The following is a 25,592-nucleotide window of genomic DNA, read 5'->3' as shown; positions in this document are numbered from 1 at the left end:
TTCAGGACTGGCTGTGTGACAGGGGAAATTTGCCTACACTCATGATGATTTCTCACTGCATTTTTTTGTCCTTGAGAAGGCAACGCAGTGTTATGAAGGCATTTCAGTTGCTAAGAATAAATCTCAATTGTTTTCTTTTGTATTCAGGTTGTGCTTGCCAACAAGCAAAAGGAGGTTTGGGGTAACTGAACAGAATCCTGTGTTAAGCAACCGTCTAAATATGCCAGACAATCCGAGTCGGAGAAAAGAGACTAACAATCCAAACATTGCCGCCTTTAGTGCAAATAGCAGCTGTGCACCAAAGAGAACGTGGCATTTATACCTGACCAAAGATGTGTGCTTTGGTCCCGGTTGTTGGAAAACCACACTGGTCCGTCTGACCTAAAAGAAAGTTCTATCAACGAGAGCGACAAAAGCAACTGAATCATATAATATTTTTCCTACAAGACAATATCCTGAATTATAACGTTGTCCTTAAAGTGGAGACTGACATAAGCTTTTCATTTTACCCCATATCTTGTGCTTGTTACCCACTACCTAGTGTAGAATGGGCTTGTATTTCTCCTGTGATAGCATCTCTTCTGCCCTTCATATCCAGACACTAGGTTGGGAGTTGGGTATCATCTTTCAAAGGTTAACATCTGATCAGCGATCTGCAACCAGCATAACTCGACACTGTGGCAGTTTTCATCGCATCTCATTTACTGCCCATATAGATGAATGTTTGTGCTCCATTTTGAAAGAGAAAGAAGACCAACGATAATGTACAAGCCCAACCGATGCCTTTCTTTCCAACAGGCATAGCAGAAAAAAGTAAGAAAAATGTTTCTACTTATTTTTAAATCACTTCTAGTTTGTTGCCATGGCTACTCTTTTAATCCATTTTCTTCTATTCAGCGCTTTTAGCTGTCAGTCCATTCTGACAAAGTGATCCTCTCTTGGCAAAAAAAAAAAAAAATGCATGGGAAAATCCAAGCAGCAGTTGCTGAGACAGCCCAAAGACCTCCTCCTCTCTATTTTAACAACCACAAGAGAGTGGGCCACAGGAAGACAGGCAGAAACAAGAGGGAGAAGCAGAGAGCTGGAAAACATCTCTGCATGTGTCTCCAAATGCAAAGGAAGCAATGAGCAGAGATCTGGCAAGGCACTAAAGGGTTTATCACGAAGGACACTCTCACACATTTTAGTTGTTTTGCTTAGTGGAGGGGGACACAAGAAGAATCCATATTAAAGGAGGATGTGAGCAACTATGAATAAGCCCGCCTCAGTGCCGGAAACTTTTTTTTTTTTACCATGAGTGGGCAGAGAAAGAAGAATGAGAGGTACACAGCAGCTGGAGGGACTTTTGCGCCAAACTGCTCTGAAGTCATACTTCTCTCCATCTAAAATCACAACGCAGTGACAAACTGCTACTCCAGCGAAGAAAAATGGACACGCTGTGATATGACGTTAGGGAATAAGTAGGACCACTGTTCAGAAAAACAGTCACACCCTTTATCTGACTCTCAAGACCAGCTTGAACCATTGCACTCAACATTCTTTCCATTCCCCCAAAGGGTCACAACTCATCTGGCTTCCTCTGAAATTTGTTCATCCCTCTGTTAAGCGGGAAGGTTCAAAATTCAAACGTACTCCCGCCTTTTCCCTGCTTAACAAGATATTCTTGTTTGCAGGACTCGCCTGACTACACAGAAAACTTTAACAAGCAATCTGTGGATCTCAGTGTTATTTCTAAAACAATGCACTGCTTTTATGTCTGGTACTTAACACAACTCAACAAGTATTGCTGAACTAAAAATCTTAATTGTACACTTGGGAAATCTGCTCGTGATAAGCACTGATTAGATAAACGTATGTGGAAACACACTGGACTTATTCTAGCTTTGAGCCAGACATGAATGTCTTGAAGAAGGGGCCTAAGAGCTGCAGCATAAATAAATAAAAGTGGCAGTCAAATGGGGAATACCCTGTGCTGTGTATGGAGGGGGTGGGGAACAGAAAGCATCCCTTCCTCTGCTTACAGTTTTGACCTTGTAGGAAGAGGCAGATGCCTGGCCTAATGACACATTAAATCACCGTAAGCCCCTATATTGAATATTATAGTGGCGAGTTTGCACATCCAATGAAAATGACAATGTGCTCTTAATATGTACTCTTGAATAGAATTTTTTATAGTTTTAGAGTTTATGTTAGGGGCCTATTAATCCTGGATGACATTCTAATCTTTACATATTCTGTGATTTTATTTCATTTGTTTTAATACACTGCCTACCTCTTTTAGCTGATCGAGCTCCTGTCGGACGGCCTCGTACTCAATCTCCAGGTCTTCGTACTGCTGCTTGAGCTGCTGCTTCTCTTCCAGTACCGCCAGCCCGTATTCTGCCGCCTGGATCTTCTCATTCGTGGTCTCACTCAGCTCCCGGGAGAGACGCCCGATCTCGGCTCGCAACCACTCCGGGCCGGCCTCCATCAACAGCACAGCGTCGGGGTATCCCTGCTCTTCCACGGACATGATCGCCACCGGTGAAGATCAACCAAGCTGATCTGCGACAGGATGATGTCAGGGCGTCTTCAAGCGGTGTAACCTTGAAGAAGGAGCGGTTGCTCAAATTCTTCTGTATTTAAATTGCATGATTGTTACGTTTGCGTTTCTTGTTGCCGGTCTTGTTTCTTTGGTCATGTAGATGACTCCGTTCAGTTATCTTCGTCAGCGGAGTCCGCTGTTACTGCTTACAGACGCTCCATCGTTGCGCTCCTGTGTTTTCTTCTCCGTTCTCCCGGCTTGTCGGAGCGACAGTGCGGGGAGCAGGAATACCAATTGCAAAGGCGAGAGAAAGTGTATGCAAATCCGGTTCTTACTTTCAAAATAAAGCACTGGCGAAGAAAAACAACTTCCCTACCATGTGTGATAGCTGATTTGTTTTGCCTTGTGTGCGTAATAAAAAAAGAAGAAAGGACAGACATATTTTAGAGTGTATAAAACATATAGAAAATGATTGATGCTGTCACATAATATGCGCGTTTTTGTGCTTTATTTTGAAGATCATATTTCTTCTCTTCCGCTAGTTTGTCACGCTTGTTCAAAACAGCTGAATGGTCCGTTTGGTTTAATGAGATGCACCTACGCTATCAGCTGGGAAAACGCCCACCCGCTCCTACTGCCTGTCGGGAAATCTAGTACTTGTAGAAGGTGAAGCCAGCAAACTGGCCTGGCAATCCCACAAAAGAACTCGTTTCCCATAATGCCTTTTAGTTTGCTTATGTGGAGCACGGAAATCTTCATCCAAACCGTTTGTTGTCATAGAAATACAACGAACAGGCGGGCTAACTGCTGACCTGTAGCGGCGGACACATGTATATCTGCTGCCATCTGTAGGAAAAACTGAGTATTCGAATAAACGGTATAGGATGCTGACTCTTTTGGCAAAGCTACGGAAGAGGAAAAAGTGGGCACATCCCTTTTTTTTCTTTTCCAGAATTTTTTTTTTCTTAGAATTCTGGAAAGAAAAAACGTGGCTCTTATTCTCTTCCATACAAAGAACGTGCCATGTACACTAAAACAAAACTAGCTATTTTACTACTTGCTTCATAAATGTAACTTTTTCCATTGATGTTTGACAGTTTGATCTTTGTTTTGTCTGTCCGTGAAAAATATCTATTGCCACTGAGCAAAGTGCATCCCTAGAGCAAATTTGCATAAAACAAAAGGCTTTGTACAGTAGGAGGGTTTAACTCCTATGACCTGATACAGACTTAAGAGCAGAAAAAACCCTCAGAAGTTAGTATAGTTAAAGTTCATGAAAATGCAACTGGAAAAAGACAGGATGTATGGCATTTTTGGAAGTGTTACCAGGAAAAGGTTTTTGCTCTCTAACATGGCAGCATTGCTTAGGTTTGCACAGATGCTTCAGAGAAAGCCAGAAGACTTCTGAAAGAAGTCCTCCTTTCAGAAAGAAGAGATCTTGATGCCCAGCCCCACATTTGCTGAAAACCAAACACACCATACCAGCAGAAATACCTCATACTAACTGTCAGCACAGTAGTGGAGTGGTGATGATTTGGTCTTGTTTTTCAGCCACGGGACCCAGACACCTTGCAGTCATTGACTATGCTGTCAAATGTGAGGCCATTTGTTTGACAGCTAAAGCTTATCTGAAAGCGGGTCGTGCTACAGGACAATGTACGAGCACAGAAGCAAATCTACAACACAAGGGCGGAAAACATTTTAAAAAATCAATGTGTTGCAATGACCCAGTCAAAGTGCAGACCTCAACATGATTAAAATGTTGTGGCAGCACCTCAACAGAGCTGCTCATAAATGAATACCTGCACCTCCATGAACCAAAGCAATGTTATTAAGAAGAGTAGGTCAAAATTCCTTTGCAAAGATGTGAGATGATATGGTGATAAGGTGATAAGGTCATGTATAAAATGTTTAGTTGATGTTATTGCTGCTGAAGGTGACCCACAAGTTATTTAATTGTGCGGTAGTCTTGGTTTTTCACAGGACTGCACAGAGTTCTGCAACAACCTTTTTTTTCCCCACATGATTGTATATATGATGGAAAATAAGGAAAAGCATAATAACGTCTCTTTATGTGAATGTATTAATGTTAGTTATCACCTTAAATACACAGAGGCACTGTACATAAATACATTATCTATGTTTTCTCAAAAAACTATGTGAATACAAGAAAACTGCATGTAATGGAGGATTTTATGGTAAGTTATTTCATTTTTACTGTGACTGTTTCTTCCATCCCCAGTATTCTTCTTCACCTATAAACCAGATTTGTAAGCTTATTGTAAATCCAGTCTTTAATGCTTGTGGCAGAGCTGGTTTCTGACTGAAGTGCACTCTGTTAAATTAACTTTTTCAGAATTGACTGAAAAGGACCTGTTATGTTTATGGTTGGAGATAAGAGTGTGTAGATTAAATCTAAGCATCACATGCTTGTTTGAAGGGATCACAAGACATGTCTTGTGTCGTGCAGTCACTTGTTTTGTCACTTGTGACCAGAAACAGTGATTTCATTAAGTTGGAACAGTATCATTGCTAGATTTAAAAAACAAAACAAAAAAGCAACCTGACTGATAATATTTTACTCCTGGAGGTGAAAAGTTCAATACATTTATGTGACAGCTTCTAATATTTTTCTTTACACTTGACTGTATTACTGGGATTATGCATTGATAATCAAACTCACCCGGATTTCGCCTTATTGACATTTGATGTCATGAATTTGAAACACCTTTCTCCTTTTTCCACTGTCACATGCTTAAGACCGCACAGGTGGATTTGGTGTATTGGAGTAACAGAAAATTTAAAAATGCATTTTTAGATGTTATTTAAAATATTACTCATTACTCGTATTGTTTATTTACTCACATAAACACAAAGAAAATAGTAAAAAGTAATATAAAACCTTGTGAAAATAGAGTGTTTATGCACACTGATGCAGCCATTTGAATGACAGTGGTGCATTAATATATGCTGAAAATTTTAAAACCCACTTCACACAATAAACAATTTTAGTTTAGATATAATCAAGTCAATAATGTTTTAGTCACATTTGACTGTGATATGAACAGCAGCATTTTACATTAAATTGAGATTGTTGCCTTTGCAGTCTCTTGAAAAGCTCCACACAATAAACTGATCTCTCCTCTCTAACCTGAAGCTAACCAGCTTTAGCAAGATAAGCCAATAAGATTTTACCAACTTGCTATGCCACTATGATCCTACTATTTGTCACAGCAGAGTTTGGAAGCTTAAGTGTACTGATATTAGAAATCTCTTTATGTCTGTTCACATCTAAAAATGTTCTTATAGTTAATAAAATGCATAGTCTACATAGTGCAATCCAGTTTGGTCAGGTGTTACGAGAATATTATGTGTGTACTAAAAAGCAAAATTTGCATTAGATCATTAGAAGGCAATGCAAATGTGGCTAGTGTTCTGTTGAGGAGTAGAGGCTCTCTTTTATACCCGTTCCTGATAAGATTAGTAGTCTAATCTGGGAGGAGTCAAGAATATCCTTACATTCAGGCTAAGGATCTTGTACACGTAACTAGTTGGGACACAATCTCTGCTTCTTTTCAAAACATATCACATATTTATTTATTCCCGGTCTGGTGGGATAGATAGATTCTCACAAAGGAGCACACAGGATCGAGGGGAACTTGTATTGCCCCCACAGGAGATAATCTGCGACGAATCAAATAAAGTAAGGCCACAGGATTGACTTTACGCAGAGCCGGGGATGGAAAGATGCCAGTCAGAGCTGTTGAGGTTGATGTCAGAAATGGTGGCACTAGCAGCTGTGAATGTTCGTGAGTCAACTGCTGAAGGTAAATAACTGATTTAATATTTTTCTTTTTATTTACTTAGTTTTCATTGTTCGATTGATTGAAGCTGTTTGACATTTGGTTCTTCTGCATGCTGGTTTTAAGGGGTAAGAATAAATTCTGTAATATGATGAGGTAAAAGGGGGAGAAAAAGCTAACAATGGCTGATGGTAAATCCTTTGAAACTGTTTAATATGCTTTACATTTGACTGCAAGTGACTTATGATGTTGATCTTTGACTGTTGCTGAAAACAGTTCTCTGTAACATGTTACATCTAAAAATATTTTGTTCTCTCAGTATCAGTCATACATGATTATGAGTTTTGACATCCAGTTATTTATGAGATACATTTTTCTAGAATCCATGATCAAGGCTCTGCTATGACCGTCAGCCTAAGTGACTGTTCATATGGCATCCCATGCAAAGACAAGAGGTGGATTTCTGATGGAATACAGTAAGTATAGTACAAATGCTGCAAACCCTTCAGTTTAATAACTAAAATGTTATTAACTGATGAGCTACAGTTGTATTTTTACTTCACCAATAAAGCCACATCAAAGTCATGCCAGAACAGTAGCTATTTTTACTGCAACGCGCTGATAACTTGCAATGCCAAACAAGGATTAAACACTTATAAGTGAGCACTGATGATCTTAACTATTTAGGTGTTACAGTACAGCCTACATTTGACAATCTCTGTGCTGTGCAACAGTTGTGTATTTGAGACTTCTTAAAGGATTTTGACACTATCGCTAATCAAATCTCTAATCAAATAACTCTGATTTACATTTAGAGAACAGATTTAAGCAAAGGAAGCTTAAAAGAAATGAATGTGTGATATTATATATTTTTTATTATTTTCCCTTTTATTTTTCTATAATAACTGCAGTCAGAGCCCCCAGATCAAAGTACACAATGGTAGGAGAAGCCATACGTTATGTTGTCCCTGGGCATATGCAGTGCTCAATCGGTTGTGGAGGTCAAGCCTGCAAGTATGACAATCCAAGTTATTGGAGTGATGACCAACAGGCCATTAGGGGCCTCTACTCATCCTGGTAGGCAATCTTTGTGCTTCAGTAGTTAATTTACCAGAATTCTCTGTTTGAGTTTGATGTTTTCAATTTTAATGTCTCTTTGAAGTCCTGTTAGGTAAACTGAGAAAGGTGGCTGCTATGTAACATACACTCCACTGTTGTTGTAGGATTACTGATCACCTTCTTGCCATGTCCAGACCTTCAACAGAAATCATTGAGAAGTATAACATTATTGATCAGTTCAGAAGGTATATGAAACTTTGCGGTCAGCAGTTTTCAACGTCTATCTGAGAATGCTCAGATAAAATAAGACTAATGAAGTGTTCTCTATCTCTGTGTGTGTGTGTGTGTGTGTATGTGAAGGAATGGTATTAAAACAGTGATCAACTTGCAGATCCCTGGTGAACATGCTAGCTGTGGCAATCCACTGGAGCTACAGAGTGGGTTTTCATACCTCCCTGAGGTCTTCATGGAAAATAACAGTAAGTGCTTTATGAAATTCCTGATTCAGCAGTGTAGAGTTCAGTAAATTTAACCAAAAACATTTTGCAATTTCAGTTTATTTCTATAATTTTGGTTGGAGTGACTATGGTGTGGCCAGCCTCAGCACTGTGCTGGACATGGTGAAGGTCATGGCCTTTGCGCTGCAAGAGGGAAAAATAGCGATCCACTGTCACGCTGGTCTCGGCAGAACAGGTAGCTTTGCGTGTAGTTTCCTATAAAATCTGTTTGAAATGGTAAAATCTTTCATCTGCACACTACACAGAGGTAACAAAATGTCTTTTCTGACCCTCCAGGTGTTCTGATAGCATGTTTTTTGGCCTATGCTACTAGAATGACAGCCAACCAGGCTATTTTATATGTACGTGCCAAACGCCCTAATTCCATCCAAACCCGAGGTCAGCTGCGTTGTGTCAGACAATTTGTTCAATTCCTTAACCCCTTAAGGAGTGTGTTTTCCTGTGCTGAGCCTCGATCCAATCCAGTTACTCTGTCCCAGTACCTGAACCGTCAGAGACATATGCTGCATGGCTATGAGAGGAAGGAGTTGAGGCACCTGCCAAAGATTGTTAAGTTAGTGTCTAGGCTGCTGCTGGACATTGCAGAGAATCGACAGGTGATTGAGGAAGATATTCTGGAGGCCCCTGATATCCATGACATTGAAATGTGTCTCAGCATTATCGAGAAGATGGATATTGATATAAAAGAACCCTGCTTACCAGGTTCACCCACTTTACCAAGACATTTTAACGAGCCCCCCATCTTCTACCATCGTAAAAGTCTGAGCTACAGTGAGTCCGACTTGAGACGGTTGGGGTCAGAGCTGAACCTTCTCACGCATCCTCTGACCTCCCTGTCACAGAGCAATATTGAAATGTTCATTTGCCTATCTGAGTTCCCCGCTTCCCAGTCTCATGGTTGTAGTAGCAACACATCCGATACCTCCCACAACTCAACAGGCTCACTTTGGTGCGTTAAGAATGAGGAAAACCAAAAAGATGGAGCCATTCTGCTGAAGAAAGTGAAGAGGAAAACAATCCAACGTAGCGAGTCAGTAGGAAACAATGAACCTACCAAAAAGGGTAGCATATTGTCCAGATGGAAGGCTGAGCAGAGGGAAGAGCTAGGAATGAATGGGGTGAAATCTCAAGGTAAAGAGGAACAATCAGAGGTGCCATTTATCACCCTGCAGTCAGAGTTGTCCCTGGATTGCAGGAGATTGCTTGTGGCACAAGCTCTGGCAGTGGACCTTTTTGTCGATGGGCATGAGGAACACAACAGAAAAGTTTTGACTTGGCAGGTATTTAACTCACATTAGTATTAGAGTGGTGATAGCAGAAAAAGAAAGCATGCATGTAGCTTAGTTCCACAATGCTTTGTCTGTATGCAGTTCACAGCCACACCTGCATGGAGTGTTGTTCAAAGCCACTCCCAAAGCATTTTTGTCTTTGCCATGTATAGTTTTTTCCTGTGTGACAAAATAGTAATAATAATGATAGAATAACAGAAACCCACTCAATCTTGAAATGGATTAATACAGAAACACGTGTATTCACGTATGCAGGCAGAGCTAAATCAAGGAGGTGCATGGGAAAGGCTGTGTATGGAGCGAGATCCCTTCATCCTCACTGGACTCATGTGGGCGTGGCTAGAGCAGCTTAAAGAGCCAGTCATCTCTATTCAGGATGCCAAAGCCCTGAACCCCGACGAGACGGATGCTCAAACGATCCTAAACACACTCGATCAGGTCAGTGTGTGCAGTTTAAGATTTAATACAAAAGCAGTATCACATTAAATTGCTCCAAAGTGTTTAGTGTAATCCTCTTTGTCATCTTCTCTTAGGCCCCTAAAGAAACATTAACATGCATATTGGATTGCATGGCTCACATGCTGAAAATACCAGAGGAGATTGAAAATACATTCCTGAATCGTACTATCAAGGCTTTCACCTGGGTAACAAAAACCAACACACTGAATCACTTGTGATCAATTGAATAATTCAGTTCATGTACGGCTTCTAGTTTGTTCTGACAACTCAAGAATCACGTTTGTGTTTTAACAGGTGGATATTAATTCAGAGGACAGCAGCAAAGTGTACGAGTCCATGATCAGAGTCTTAAGGTGTATTCTTGAGGACATGAGATCTGCAGTAGAAGCAGATGAGACGCCCACGTCTCCCTTCCCTGTAACATAATATATAGCCACTAATCTATGTTTGGTGCACTGACACTGTGGAAAGACAAGGATGCTTTTGTGCCTTGTGTCAAAGTTGTTTAATGTGTAATATAAACATTTATATGTTAACCTGCCTCAGTAGATTCCAAATAACATAGTGAAAAACAGCTGATGAGAATACTGTATTCTTTAAGTATGCTGGGCCGTAAGCCTGGTCACATTCAACACATACCTCAGCTCTAAAAGCGTAGCGCTCAAACACAAATCTTACACTTATACAGACTTCTCACAACACAATACTACTGATGCCTTTCTCATAAGTACCACAGGGATCCTTAACTGTATTACTTTCATTTATATTATAAGCATAGTGCTACCAAAGAAAATGCATATAACAAAAAAAGAAATGTTGATCCCTCTAGTGAGTGGTGCAAACTAAATGCAGGCACTTTTGTGAGGCTGTGATGCTCAGGCATTGAAGGAATAAGCTTTTAGGACATCTTTTCCATCATTCCCTTCAACCGATGCCACAATGCTGGAGTAGTCACAGGCGACGTGAGTAAACCCTCTGGAACAGAGTATGGTGTAAATATTATGTGATACTCAGGTCATAATGTCAAAGACATGCTTGTTTTCAGTAATTATTGATGATAAAATGGCATGGATAGTGTTGATACAGAAGGGATACTAAAAGACCACAGCTTACAGTACCTGGACATTGTGTGAGAGCCTCCCAGTAAGTGGTATCGGCTCTCCAGTGTCAACCCATAGTCTCTGTCATTTTTCCAGGTTAGCACTCGTAAGGAAAGGTCCTTGGATGCTGTTACAACACGAAAACTGTCCTGCAACATGAAAACAACATAAACCGATCATTTACAGGCACTAATATTGTGAACTTTTCACAAAAATGGTATTATGTAAATCAAGAATTTCAGCAGCTAATGGGAATGTCTCTGAATTCCAAATGAGGAAACAGCCTACCACACATATGGAAGAGATTGGCAGAGTATGTTCTTTAAAGCTAGCAAGCATGACTCCTTTCAGTGAGTAAACCCATAGTTGTTCACCAGCTGCCAGCACTATGCAGTTGCTATCCTTGGCTGCTAGGAGGATGTTTGAGGACAAGGCATTCAGTGTCAAGGGGAAAGACTCGACCTGCTGGACTAAAATGTAAAGGAGACTCAGATTACACTTGTACAAGGCAAATATTTAAGAAAATATAAGAAAGTCTAGGCTTAACATGTGGATCTAAAATTACAGCAATAGGACTGGTACATCATTTTTTCCAGTTGAAAAACCGCCTTTAAAACAGATCTGTGGGTGCGCTGCTTTCTGGTATTTCAAAGTTGCAGTGAGTGCTGTACTTGGCATGTCGGGCTTTTTTGTCCCTGAAACATCACTCACCAATATTGTGTTCAGAAACAAACGTAGATACACAGTTTTCTTTAACACTTTATTCTAATTTACTTATCTTATATATGTGTTGAAATCATGGAATTTTTATTATTCGAGGAAGTAAGCAAAACTCAAAACGACAAATACATCAAACTGCATATGTTCAAGTACCTGCAGTGGCTGTAAAGAGTTTTCCTTTTTGTGTTTTAAAGTCTGACTTTTACTAGTTAGTGTGCACATATCTGAGTCCTCACCTATGATCTCGGATTTGTACTTAGTCTTTTTCATGATGATATCAAAGATGGTTATATCATTTTTGTGTTCGAGGTCGTTGTGGTGAAGGACAGCCAGTCTGGCAGGCTGGGTGGGTATGAAGACAGCAGCCCGGCACCCAATGACTGGCACAGACTGGCAAAGGGGCTCTTCATCCTCCGACGGAGAGGTCAAACTCTCAGTGTAAAACACCTAGCAGAAAAAAAAACAAAACACAAAATGCAGAACTCTATATCTATAAATGCTTTTGACTACTCCAACTGTGCAACATATATTTTCTACATGAGTCACTTATACAGAGGTAATGTGGTAAAATAATCAGCGTACAGCAGAGCCGCTGAAGACAATATAAACAAATACCTTTGGAAAAAAATCGTTATTCTCCGTAGTTCCAGCTGTGATCCATTTCTTGTCAGGTGAAGCGAGGAGTATGTTGACACTAAAGGTGTCATACACTATAATACTGGACTTTTTAGTCAACGAAGGACCTGCTAGTGTACACACAGATCCCTGACCAGTTCCAACCTGGAAGGCAATATAATAAATCTTACTTTAAAATGATTGTATTTCATTTTCTAATAAGAAACTTAGAAATGCTGTGGTTACTTACGGTTAGAAACCAATCATTGTCTATGTTGTACTGTAGCAGTGTACAGTGTGATGAGGAAGTAGAAAAGGAGGCCAACTCCTGGCCAGTTTGGCCTTGCCAGGTCTTAATCAGGCCCTGAGAATCTGCTGTGATCACAACTTCATGCTGTTCATCACTTAAAATCTTCATCAGAGGACTCTGTACAGGACTACACCACAGGGGCTCACCCTGAGAAAAAAAAGGGTGCAACTGTGTGTTACTGCCTAAGTGACAAACATTTCTCCCAGAAGACTTTCAAACAATACAGGAGAACCGTCGGAGAGATTTTGGCTCAGCAATAAAGATATATACTGTTACAGAACAGTACAGCACGTGTAGTATTTCTGCGTTAACTTTGTGGCACTGAAGATCTAAAAAACAAACAAAAAAACCTCATGACTTATTAGAAATGTATCCTCCAAGCTTCAGTACGGACAGAAAAGACCAGGATTTGACACATAATGTTCAGATTTGATATGTTTCCTGTCAGAAATTCAATTTAAGTCAGAAGTTTAAAGCAAAGGCGATATTTATCTAGCTGAATGCACAATTTATGTTAAGCAGATAAAAATAAGACACTACTTTGCAATGGTGCAGATACTTCTAGCACTGACGTTTTGGATGTTCCATGCTCGGACCGTCCCATCAGAAGAAGCACTGCAGACTGTGGCGTTGTGGCTCCAGAAATCTGGAAGCTGGCTTGAAATTGCCTTTAGGTAAACAAACCCCACAACCTGGCCTGATGGAAAGGAAAACAGACCACAGACAAAGAAAATAGACATAAAGAACGGCATGCAAGCCTGAATTGTCACATTTTTGTTTTGCTATTTTTTTTTAACTTATTTTAATTTTGGTTTTATTTTTAGTTTGAGTTAAGTTAGTTTCTACAGATCAGTTGCTAATTTGCGTTTCGCAGTTTAATTTTTTTTTAAAAATAAACAAAGTTTGAGTATTTTTGTCTTTAGGGGTAGATTTAATAATAAGCTCATAACGGGTTTTACGTCACAAATGTGTGATTAACTGTCGACTTCTTTGTGCCTATTTTGTTGACAAATAAAGATAATTATAAACTGTATGTTTTAATAACATTCTCACAATCTGCAGAGTTGTGTATATTCTGTCACTCCATGGTGGCAAGTATGTTGTTACGTTTACTTTTTTTTAATGCAGCAGTATGCCGGGGCAGCGGGGTGAAAGCAGCTGTGCCAGCAAACTGATCCAGATGACCAGGAAGGCTGGTCATCTTCTGGGGGTGGAACTTGAGCCTGTGGCGGAGGTGTCTGAGAGGAAAATCCTCAGCATCATCCGCGGGCTCGCTGCTCTGATGCAGGACTGAGCGCTACAAGGGAGCTTTTCCAGCTGTGGTGGTTACTGGATTATCTGTAATTACTTCTTACCCCATCCATTAATGACACTTTCTCCCTTTTACACCAAGGTTCTCATATATGAGATACTGCACTGTATAATCTTTATAGTTGTACTCCAACTGTAAGAGTTTGATCCTTTCCAGGCTGAGATTGGTAAGTTTGAAGTGATTGACAATCCTGGCTGTCACTATACTCAGAGTTTGTTTCTATTTTTATTGCATTGAGCATGTAAAAGGCACGGACATTTTCCTCAGCAGTCAAGATTAATACAAGATTATTTTACGTTTATTTATTTCCTTTTCAGCTTAATTTCATTTTTCAGTGTTTAAAGTTGATTCCTGATATTTATTCATTTACTCCACTTTCTTTCTTTTTTTTAAAAAAATTGTTGTTAGCTAAAATATTTTGCCCTCCTTCTTTTAGTTTAGTTCTAGTTAACTATACTAACAATGATGTAAAGGAGACTCCAGTGACGCGCACACACATACAGACCACACCTGTGTGCCCCCTGAGGCTTTTGCAGGTATAGCCTCCTGTGCGACCTTTCGTCATGTTCTTCTCCAAGTGGGATCGTCGCAGGAAGTATCTCTTCCAGGAGTGATTCGCCTGTTCACTCCCCAAGACTGCGAGGTTACAGAAACCCCAGCGCTGCAGACACATCCTCCTGAGGAGAGCACACAGTCCAATGTTTACATGCGCGTTATCACGATTTCCACGCCCATCGACTTTTAATATCACGCTTTATGTTATAAAACTGGCAAACAAATCACCTCCATAACCAAGGAGTCTCTGCAGCTTCATGCCAATCCTGAAATACAGATTTGCAATCAGACACAAGTCACAATTTTTGTTATTTTGGCGCTACTTCCGCATGGTGGACACTCCTTACCTTACACACACTTGAAACATTAATTAAATCTTCCTGGGTAAGAAATGTAAAAATTTGAATCAGGCAGTCATCGATTAGCTGCGGTTCACAGGAGTCCATGGTGGCATCGATACGGCGTTAAACAGATATTCCCGCAGAGACTGCCTTTATTTTTTCTCCTCAGTAAGTTACAGAGAAAGTGCGACAGCAAACGGGTAAGCTACGGAAGGAATCCAGGGACAAGGAGGGAGAGTTCGCTTTAACCCGCAGTGTCCTCGCTGCACCACCAGATGTCGCCATCATCAAAGACAGGCGATCCACAGAGTCTGGGACGGAGACGCACAACAGGTTGCGCGCACCAGACGCATTGTGCGTGGACAAGAGACCGGCGAATTCTACTTTTGGGTTTAAAAAAAAACAACATAAATCCACATACAAAATTCAATAAAGGCGTAATTTAACCGGGGGTTGTCAAAAAGAGTTGAGAGAGTGGGCTACTCTTCAATCAGATTCTCTAATCGGTTTAAAAATCTGATCTTGGCTTTAATCAGGATCGTTAAATATTCTTCTTTTTACTTTGCTCCTCTTCTTTTTGGAAAGTGTGACATAAACATAGTTAAATGCAGTGATCCAAAAATGTTAACCTGGGCAAAATAAAAGTAGAAGGCTTTAAAATGAGTTAACGCGTTGAGTTATTAATATCGCCCTTTAGGTAAACCCTAATCAGCCAAGGTGAATGAAGAAGAGAGGAGTGTGCAGGCTTGAAAGCGTGTGTGTGTGAGTGTTTCTGTTGAGATTCAGCCCTGGCGGGATTCTTCAGCAGGGCCCCATGGCTCCTATGAACACGCCCCAGATAGATGAAGCAGATAAATATCCAAGACCTGCGGGTAGTAGAGGAACTGTGAGACAGAGATAATCGCACTTGCTCACCCCAAGAGTTACCTGTGACACCCTCGCAATGACAAGAGGGCCCGGCGATAGGGGCCACGTAATGGGATTTTTGGATGATACCCTAGTCGGTGATTTATAAAAGTACCGAAACATCTGCTGCTCTTTTTTATGCTTTTCGTCACTTTGGACTTCCTCTGGAGTTACCTGAGTCGTGATCGACCGGAGCGTAAGGGAACCGAGTGATTAATCAGCTCCACGAATCGTTGCATGAAACTGAGAGCTGGGCCGAAATGAGTCGGAGAACACGACGCTGGATTTTAAGAGTTTTACTTTGCCTGGGAATTGTTTACTTGAAAATCGGGTGAGCAGCGTTCATTTGAGTTCTCATCAGTTGCCGTAAGTCAGTCACAACACAAAAGACTTTAAAAGCTGAGGACTGGCGGATTTTTAAATGCTGTCGGTCCTTCAGAAACCACTCCTGAGCCCCGTATTTCCTCAAAAGCAGGTAGAAGCACGCAGTTGAATAAATAAAGCCAGCGAGGAGCGTGGACTTACATGGCAGTTGCTCTTATAAGTGAATCACGCTTTCTTTATTATGCCTTAATGATCATAAAACGCATACATTCATAATAGTTCAAATGATATGAAACTGTAGGCTACTGTAGGTAAGTTTCAGAAATACTCTTGCGGTGCACCTGAGCTCGCACATATGATAGAATCTATTGTAAAGAAAAACAAACAATTATGTTGATTCCATCTCCTCTTGATTTGGAATTACATAGTAAAAGCATATTTAATCCACACGGACGTGTTAAATGCTTGGAGTATTACACCAATTTATAACACCAAACAGGAACTCGGGGTGCATCTGTTTTTAGACTGTTATGTAAAATAAAATTAAGCTAACAAAGCTAAGAAGCTGATGGCTGCTTTCTCAGTCATATCCATCTTCCGTTTACAGTGGTTTCTCATCGGTGGTGGCCCTAGGTGCGAGTATAATCTGTAACAAGATCCCGGGTTTGGCCCCAAGACAACGGATTATCTGCCAGAGTCGCCCCGATGCCATTATCGTCATCGGAGAGGGAGCCCAAATGGGCATCAACGAGTGTCAGTTTCAGTTCAAAAACGGGCGCTGGAACTGCTCTGCGCTTGGAGAAAGGACTGTCTTCGGAAAAGAGTTGAAAGTGGGTATGTTGCTGTCTGTTAACGTTTGCTTAGCCTTCTCTCTGAAACTTTAGTTTTCCTCCCAACAGTAAACACAGTGTATTAACCACCTTTGCGCATTGTGCGTAAAACAGCCTTTGCATTTGGCTCTTTTTATGATTTACCTCCAAAAATTGACATGCATCACATATGTGTGTGTGTGTTCACTGTCACCAGTCAAGCACCTGCACATCATAAATATGAAAAATCATCTGTTTTTCATTAATACATTGTTGGATTTATACTATCAGGAGTCATTCACATCTGGGTTAGTCTTGCGCCCCACGTTTCAATGAGTAGGGCTCTCCGAGGTATCTGAGTCCAGCATGGTAACAAAACTCTTGCCACTGTTGGCAGCTTTTCTTTTCAGCCCCTAGAGTCTCTAGAGGCACATTTCCACTGGTCTTTATCCTTCTAGTGATGGGTGGCTCTCACTGTAAGGATGTCGGTCTTACCACGGGTATAAGTTACAGTGAGGAATAGCCAAGAGGAAAGCAAGACATGAAAGTACTAAATAAGAGAAACAAATAAATCCAAATCGAGTTCCTGCAGCTGGAATAAAGTTTCCTGTAAAGAGGGATGAACTCCCTCCAGGGGATGCTCAATTATCTTTGAAGTTTTGTGGCTTGTTTGCTAAAATGGATTAAAGATTATTAGATAGTGGAAAGGAAAGTGTTTGCTCAAGCTAAAGGCATTTTATCTTATGATGCCTTTATGGCTACAGGTAGTGGAAGGCTTAGAACAACAGAGGTGGCTTTGTCAAACTTTTTACCTAGCATTAAAAAACATGAAATATGTTTTTGTTCCATCCCCAGCTAAAGATAATAAAATTTAAAAATCACAAATAGCCCTATGCACAATGGTTAGTAGCTTGGGCCAGCTGTTGGAGGCTGCTGCTTTGGAAAGAAAAGTTTATCTCTTCATGCTTCTAAAATGAAAACAATGCACTTGACAGTCTGTCCCCTTTTGAATGAGCGCTTTTAGCCAATCCAGAGTTTTGGTCTGTGTGTCCAAAAGAGGAGTTTAACTCTATTGCTTGGACAGCCGTACCAAATAGATTGGTTTCACTGATCAGATTTAGCTTAGAAGATGAATGGTTGTAAATGAAAACCATTGTTGATCCCTGGGCTGAGTGGTGCTGTGTAGCTTGCTATTGTTCTGGAAGCAACAATTGGAAATGAATGAGCAGGGTGACTGACACAATGTTGACGCAATGTGCACTAGATTTGAGACAGTTTAGACCTCGGCTATGTTTGCACTTGAACTTTGTAGTTGCACTAGTCTGAGATGAGGAACATACAAAGAGACTGCATAGTGAGAGGCTGAAGTGTGAGTAAACTGGCACTCCTAGTTCAACACGTACAGGTTTTTGATTTTTTTTCTACTTTCTTTTAAAGATCTTCCTTCTGTCATTACAAGGTTATGAAGTATTCATACCATCTCTTGTGGTAAACCCATGCACTCAGAAGTGGAGGGGAAAAATTAACAACGGTGCACCCAGAACTGACTACCCCGACACACCTTTTTTTTTGGCTCTGAGCCCATCAAGTCTATAAAAACGTCCAAATAATTGATGCCTCAATATGAGTTTTTTTTTTTCAATGGCAAGGGCTCACATCCAAGTTGTTTATCAAAAACACGGCAGCTTTACGTAGTGAACTTGGTGGCTGGAGGAAGCATAAAGAAGGTATGATGTTTGTTATGAGCAAATAGTAACAAGAAGAGTTTATTTACACATAGATATGATGGATGATACACTTAGGGGTTTCCTGTTTGCATTATAATGAATCATAGATCTGAAACTAAAACATCATACTTGCTGATTTTGTTTGAGAATGCTAACATACATATTGGGAACATTTCAACATTGAATTGCTTTGTTTACATTACACTTGAGGTTTCAAATAAGACATTTAAAAGCGATATTAGACTGTCTCTCAGCTCGTTCGACTTGGGAGCTTTGCTTCAGGTTCTGTCTTTTGACTCCTGTCTGAGCCGTTTCAGATTAACCTTTAGTTATTTGTCGATATTTTCGCGTGTGTAAATGATTTGTCAGCTGGGCCTGGAACTAGATAACGGCAGAATGAAGATTCTGATGTGACTGCCTTATGAGTTTACACAGAATGTGACAGCTTCTAAGTGGATCAATAGCCCTTCCTTGCCGACAACTCTCTTATTCATACGGCTTTGTTGACGGTACACCTGCAGACATTTTGGTTCACGGGCACGACAGTTTCCGGGTCAGGTTTCGAAACACTGTAGCCCTTGAGCGATATGTTAGTAAGACTGTAATGTAAGCACACATATTGTTAATAATTGACCTCTTTTTCCTATTTAAACAACCTCTTACATTCTGTGGTATTTCTTTTATAGTAAAGGAGAAACACTATAATCTTCCCCTCTTAATTAAATCTAAATGTGTGCCTACATTTTATTATTACACATCATTATCATAGTATTCATCACCTTTTTTTCCCCGCTCCCCTAGGCAGTAGAGAGGCTGCATTCACCTACGCCATCATCGCAGCAGGGGTGGCCCATGCAATCACAGCCGCCTGTACACAGGGTAACCTGAGTGACTGTAGCTGTGACAAGGAGAAGCAGGGTTTCTACAGTAAAGACCAAGGATGGAAGTGGGGAGGCTGCTCAGCAGATATCAGCTACGGCTTAGGCTTCTCCAAAGTATTTATTGACGCACGGGAGGTCAAACAGAATGCAAGGACACTCATGAACCTCCATAATAACGAGGTGGGACGCAAGGTAGGTAATTAGCAAGAGGACTTTGAAAAAGTCCTGCTCCGATCTCCACATCCTTTTTTCCATACTTAAATATAATGGTGAATTCATCTTAAGTAGTCTAAAGCTGGTAATGCTTTGATAGGAGTGAGTCAAAGCACTGAGCAGTGGGACCAAGCTTAAACAAGGAGTGGAATAAAAGATTGCTTTTAGCTGTCTAAGTGGCAGGGTTTGATTACAGCCCAGATCTCTGAACTGAAAACAGATTGACACAGTACAAAAAGGCATTAGCCCAGTCCCCCTCATGTTTTGCACCACTGGGACAGTATACAGTTACCTTTATGACAATCCCCACCCACAATTTCTCTGTTCGCACAAACACACATCAGGTGCAATGTGCATGCACATGCAGCTCGGGGCTGTTTACAGTTTAGCGATTGGGGCTGCTTGTCATTGGGTAATATTTGCTTCTATGGAGGCGTACTTTCTAATGCACAGGTTAAATTCACTGCTTACGTCAATTCTCAGAGTTTATTATATTTTTATTCACAATAAAATGCAAAAACAACCCCAAGCAAACAAATTAAGCAAAACATAAATGATCACAACATGAAAACATAATAGAAGCCAACAATATTATATTGAAAACTAGATTTTAGACAGTTTTTGTTAGAGTTAGTTTTAATTAGATGTTAATTTTAATCTTTTTTCTGTGCCTGTGTTTTTGTGTGGATGGTTGCATAACGCTGCAGAATGACAAAGAGACTCCAGTAGGTCTAGAAGTTGGAAACTGAGTGGAATAATGTGTCCAACAGCTAAGGCTTTGCCCAAGTTAACCCATATCCTCTCTCCCTCTCTGACTCTGCCAAAAGAGCCTGATTCCCACAACCGACACATTGAACGCAGAGGCTGAAAAGCCTCCTAACACAATAGTACCAAGCAGATAATTTTCTGCACCCATTTCAGGGCGGTGAATTCAGATTGGCTTTTCTGGACAGCTAAACTGCCTCCCAACGAAAAGGACTACTCGTGGATTCAAACTTTGAGCCGTCTCACTTATTTCCTATTCTTTCTGCAAATAAATAGACTCTCTGTTTTCCTTTACTTATGCTAATCAAAAGCAGTGACACTGAGCAGGAGCAGCGTTCACAGCTCCCTGGTCGAAGACGTCCACACAATGGCTGTCACAAGTGTTGGTCACAGGACAAGTGATGGATTAGGGAGTGAAGCCAATGTTTTTATGAAGTGGTTTGCTCAGGGAAAACTTGTTCTTTTTGGTCCTCGTTCACACGTCTGTATTTGGGTTTTTACTCCTTCCAGTTTACTTGTCAAGAACACAGACACGTAAATTTCTCACGAATGGCTTTAGGAGACCGTATCGCATACCAAACACCTAGCATTTCAGAAAAAAACGGAAACTGCAATTGACCTTGTTGCTAAAGAAAACTGTAGTTTAGTCAATGGCACTTCTTATTGTCATCAGTTGAGGCTTTAGTCGTAATCCCAGTCACTCGGCGCCTTGTTGAGTCACTCTTGACATTTGTGTGGTGTGTGTGGTAACTACACACACAGAGCCTGAAATCTGATACATTATTTTGGCTTCTGTGTATATGGTACCACACTGTTATGTGGTGGGGCTGTATTTAATCCCTAGCCGTACTGTATTTGTCAGTCACATTGTTTAATAAGCTGCACGTTTTTCGCTGAAGTTGAAGTATGGATTGAAACCGTTTTATGTAAGGATATGCAAGCATACACAGCAAATCCAGCATGTCCAAATTAACACTGTCGGATTTGATTTCAACACTATTAAAGTGTCTATATGGGTCCACACCAGAGAGTGTTAATTTAACTTTTTGGAGAGTTGGTACGTTAACTCTGATTTAGTGTTAAACACCAAATCTGTCTGGAGTTGATAATTTAACACTTGGTGTTAAGAGTTTATATATTAACTCTCAAAGAGTATTTTAGTTTAACTACGTAAGAGTTATCTTCTAATTCATTCTAAAAAGCGGGAATTTTACTGTTCTGAACTTCTAGAAATTTCTTTTGGAAATAAACATTTACTAAAAAGATGCAATGGTTTTTGAAAAACATTTATTCTGAACTGTGCACCACAATTTCAAAACATTTTCTGAAAGATGTAACAGTGTACATGGTCTCACTTTCATTAGAATGTTGTTTATCAAAAGGTCTGACATGGTAAATGCAAATAACAGCATTCTCATCACTTATTTCTTCAATACAATATGCATGTCCTTCATTCATCCCTTTGTGGAACTTCAATGCACTTCTGCTCTCCCCCATATTCCATCTTCACAAGCATATCCTGTGCGGAGATTGAATAAAAATTAGTTGACACTAATTAATGGCACAAATAATCCAGTAAACAATTGCAGCACAGTAAAAAAAAAAAAAAAAAAAAGGAATCCTCTTTGAGTCATTACTTGTGTAAAGTATTTTCCCAAAAGACAAAGACACAGGCAACAGGTAATACTGAACTAAATGTAAAACCTCAACCTTTTTAATTTTTACCTAAACCGTGTGCACAAAACTCTGGAGGGATCTATGCTAACGTAGAACCCAGTCAGGACGTCTGCTACTGCTGTTCGCTCTTTTTTTTTTTAATGGGCGATCATTTTCAGGCTTCAAGTAGCACCATTATACCAATATTTCACATTCTAGACATTGTTTTAGGTGTATTTGACCAAAGGTTTGACTGAAAATTCACATGCAAGCTTTTTTCAAGGCTGTGGTATTTGCCCGCAAACAATACCTTTCAGCTAGCTAAAACAGAATATTATGCTATCAGCGAGCAACATGGCTAATGCCTTTCACACAGCTTTGTCTCAACTCCAAAGAGCCACAGAAGTAAAAGCTAATAATAATAATTGAAACAATCTTTGAAAAAATGACTTACCAAGCATGGCAAACAACTCAAATATGTAGAGCAAAATGTTCTGAAACGGCTTCACTTCAGCTTCGATTGGAGCCGTGCTGGGGGCGGAGTCTGTGAATTTACTCTATTGGTGTCATAGCCCCTGTAGGAGTTCAGAGTTAAGAGGTCAAGAGTTAATGTTTCCATTGTAACACCTCCAGATTTGACAGAGAAACACTCATTTTTAACACTCGATTTTAACTACTATCATTTTACACCTCAGAGTTACATTAAAAGAATGTGACTCTGCTTAGAGTAAAATTAACTCTACTTTTGCAAGAAGACTATTAACACCAAAACATTTAACACTTTTGAATTTGCTGTGTAGTTTCAATTTTAATTACACACAAATTCTGATTGATTTTAATATGACCAGTGAAGTCATCATTATAGTACAGGAACTGATTGTAAAATAGTCATCACTGGAGTGTGTTTACTACCTTACTAAGCTGCTTTTCTGTGTCTAGGTGCTGGAGAAGAACATGCGACTGGAATGCAAGTGTCATGGTGTCTCGGGCTCCTGCACAACCAAAACCTGCTGGACTACACTTCCCAAGTTCCGCGAGCTCGGCTACATTCTCAAGGAGAAATATGCCCACGCTGTACACGTGGAACCAGTCAAAGCCAGCCGCAACAAGCGCCCTAAATTCCTCAAGATCAAGAAGCCGTACTCTTACCGAAAGCCCACGGATACAGAGCTGGTGTACATAGACAAGTCTCCTAACTACTGTGAGGCGGACCCCGTCACGGGGAGCCTGGGGACACAGGGAAGGGTGTGTAACAAGACAATGATGCAACACATCAGCGGCTGCGACTTGATGTGCTGCGGTCGGGGATACAACACACACCAGTACTCCCGGGTCTGGCAGTGCAACTGCAAGTTCCTGTGGTGCTGCTATGTGAAATGCAACACATGCAGCGAGAGGACAGAGGTGTACACATGCAAATGAGAATATTTATTGGATGGTGTGTGTGTGAGTCTGTGCGTGCGTGTGTGAGATGTATGCATGTGAGCGGTCTTGTTTTTTGTGTTTTAACGGACAACCTTTACAAGAAAAAAAGAGGCTGCTTTTACAGTCTTTACACACATCATGAGGAACTACTGTACTGCATATACAGTAAGCTAAAAATGAGGCACCATGATTCTTTTGCACAAAAGCTCTTCACCCCTCTTCTTGGACTGCTCGTTGGGATGTAGTGGCAAAGCATTGTGACAACCACTGTTAAAGGGGAAAAAAAATGTAGCCCGACATATGCGACTGGGTGACCACAAAGGGAGTCTCTAAAATTAAATGTCAAGACTTTAAGCTACATGGACGTGTACCGACATGCTGACTGCTTGGACTTTGCCAATGCAGATAAATTATGGTGGGCGTTATGCCAGGCAGCACACACTGCCGTCGTTCCAATGCCACCTGTGCACAGATGAAATTAAGCAGCAATTTGGAATATTTAACATACTTGTATTTAGAGAATGAAAAGTAATTAATATTAATTTATTCTATAAAGAACTACTGATTTTGTCCGATATGGACACAAAAAACAAAAACTAAATGTCATGAGTTTATTAAAGAAATCCAACCTTGTTCATGGTTAAGACACTGGAATTGAATCTGTCTGGAATAATCTGTATTGCTGTAGACTAATGTTGTTCCAGATGAAAATGCTGTAGGCTGCTCAAATTGACCTTCTGACCTTCTCATGAGTTCGTCTTCCCTCTGTTTGCTGCTAGTCTAGAAACGTGAGGTAGAAGGCTGCACTTGTATGATGTACTGACCGTCTTCAGCGGCACCTCCACCTCACTTCAAGCTGATTTTGCTTAACTGGAATCATTGATCAAAAACAAACAAACAAACAAAAACCACAGGCACACTTTCCATATTTGGTAAGCATTGGTTAATAGAGTATATTTTGTAAAAGCCTATTTTTATATGAATGTTTTATTTATATATTTTGCATATTCAAGGTCGCATTCTGACCCCGACGTCTGTTTTAATACCCCCGTGAAAAAAAGAAGCTGATATATGTAAGTTGGCCCCTGTTGTCGCTGCCATAGTTGTATATTGTAAGAGATAGAGACTGTTTATAAGTGTTCAAATGTCTGTGTTTACTGCATTTCATGACTACTACTGATGGAATACAGGAAAAGAATAACACTTACAAGACACGAGTTCCCTTATTTCTTGTTCACACATCGGTTTTTTATCGATTATGCCATAAAGAAATGTTCTGAAATAGCTTTATGTGGATAAAACACACTTGAACAGTTGTGATATGTCTCAGAATGAGTCAGCATGTCTTAGTGAATTTATCAGTAACTGTAAATTAAAGAAAAGGAAGCCTAGCTGTCATATTGTTGCCATAAAAAGTGATGCAGTGAAGCCGTTGAACATTTATGGCTCTAATTACTTTAATTGCTCATAAAAAAAAGAATCCCTTAACTGGTAGTGCTTTTACTTCATCCAGATAAACATAACAGTTTGACATAATTATCACAAAATAAATATGTTTGTTAATATCACGCAGTTACCATGGCGATAAATCAAGGATTAGCACAATGTGTGCGATGCTCAGCAGAAACAGAGATGTTCTTTGAGAGGGGAAAGTTATTCAGGCTCAATTGAGGGCCCATCTCGCACACTGGGAAGGAGCTGAATGTGCCTCAGAAGAAAAGTGTTTGTCCGCTAATGGTAGGGTACAGGGGTAATTGATGAGACTGCTTGGGCGGACTGTCACAGTGATGACTTGCTCAGTCGGGGGAGTGGGAGCTGTCAGGTGATAGATGACTCGCACATCTGCTTCATTCACTTCTGGGCCACCAGTTGCTACAACAACTCCAGCGCTGCAGAGAAAATGCAGGGTAGTCTCCAAGAGAGGCCGGCCAGCGTGTCAGGGAAATGTTAACGATGCAAAAGCCCACAGTCGTTCCAGATTCCACTCTTATTGGCCTGGAAGTGGAGTGAGGAGGTGGCCCCGAAGGTGTTGATGGAAAACCTGCTCCCAGTACCCTCCAAGGACTGACTGACAAAATTTTCAGCGGTGCTGTAAATTAGAGACTGTCCAAATGGGCATGTTCTCTGTGAAAAAACTTTTTTTTCTTTCCCCTACCTCCTTTGTGAAAAAAAAAAAACGGAGACACATGAGAATTCAGGTTTAATTTACAGTAGATTAGCCATATCATGTGTCATTGCCAGTGATAATCTACCTAGAATAAAGGGAAAAGGGCGTGAAGGG

General features: G+C 40.4%; 4 protein-coding genes across 8 annotated transcripts in view; 2 read left to right on the top strand and 2 right to left on the bottom strand.

The window, feature by feature from the left end:
* The window catches only part of LOC309697957 (protein bicaudal D homolog 2-like), a 40,651-nt gene extending 37,841 nt beyond the window's left edge, over nucleotides 1–2,810 (bottom strand). For all 5 annotated transcript variants that reach the window (XR_014273966.1, XM_082520206.1, XM_082520207.1 and 2 more), the window contains exon 1: nucleotides 2,273–2,810. Coding sequence is in view for 4 of the 5 variants with exons in the window: in XM_082520206.1 (XP_082376332.1) it covers nucleotides 2,273–2,512 (240 nt within the window). In the remaining variant the exon portion in view is untranslated. The remainder of the gene's footprint in view (nucleotides 1–2,272) is intronic.
* A 3,251-nt stretch (nucleotides 2,811–6,061) lies between these two features.
* ptpdc1b (protein tyrosine phosphatase domain containing 1b) lies at nucleotides 6,062–10,081 on the top strand. Its single transcript, XM_082517813.1, has 10 exons — nucleotides 6,062–6,351; nucleotides 6,708–6,803; nucleotides 7,239–7,404; nucleotides 7,551–7,631; nucleotides 7,747–7,865; nucleotides 7,942–8,079; nucleotides 8,181–9,184; nucleotides 9,449–9,631; nucleotides 9,727–9,837; nucleotides 9,947–10,081. The coding sequence occupies exons 2-10, from the start codon at nucleotides 6,758–6,760 to the stop codon at nucleotides 10,076–10,078; spliced, it is 1,980 nt and encodes a 659-aa protein (XP_082373939.1). The 5' UTR covers nucleotides 6,062–6,351; nucleotides 6,708–6,757; the 3' UTR covers nucleotides 10,079–10,081.
* Nucleotides 10,082–10,142: 61 nt separating this feature from the next.
* On the bottom strand, nucleotides 10,143–14,823 carry fbxw12 (F-box and WD repeat domain containing 12). Its single transcript, XM_082517814.1, has 10 exons — nucleotides 14,612–14,823; nucleotides 14,493–14,530; nucleotides 14,220–14,386; nucleotides 12,970–13,094; nucleotides 12,338–12,544; nucleotides 12,088–12,252; nucleotides 11,709–11,919; nucleotides 11,041–11,222; nucleotides 10,771–10,901; nucleotides 10,143–10,627 (listed from the first exon to the last, which is right to left on the bottom strand). Exons 1-10 carry the CDS (start codon nucleotides 14,708–14,710, stop codon nucleotides 10,528–10,530), a joined length of 1,425 nt encoding a protein of 474 aa, XP_082373940.1. The 5' UTR covers nucleotides 14,711–14,823; the 3' UTR covers nucleotides 10,143–10,527.
* Nucleotides 14,824–15,045: 222 nt separating this feature from the next.
* On the top strand, nucleotides 15,046–24,748 carry LOC309696540 (protein Wnt-7a). The gene is made up of 4 exons (XM_082517815.1): nucleotides 15,046–15,842; nucleotides 16,443–16,669; nucleotides 19,173–19,444; nucleotides 22,826–24,748. The coding sequence occupies exons 1-4, from the start codon at nucleotides 15,772–15,774 to the stop codon at nucleotides 23,306–23,308; spliced, it is 1,053 nt and encodes a 350-aa protein (XP_082373941.1). The 5' UTR covers nucleotides 15,046–15,771; the 3' UTR covers nucleotides 23,309–24,748.
* The last annotated feature ends 844 nt before the right edge of the window (nucleotides 24,749–25,592 follow it).

The sequence above is a fragment of the Aulonocara stuartgranti genome (assembly GCF_965226115.1).
Source record: "Aulonocara stuartgranti genome assembly, chromosome: 20".
In the NCBI taxonomy this organism is placed as follows: domain Eukaryota; kingdom Metazoa; phylum Chordata; class Actinopteri; order Cichliformes; family Cichlidae; genus Aulonocara; species Aulonocara stuartgranti.
This window is presented reverse-complemented; position numbering and strand designations above follow the sequence as displayed.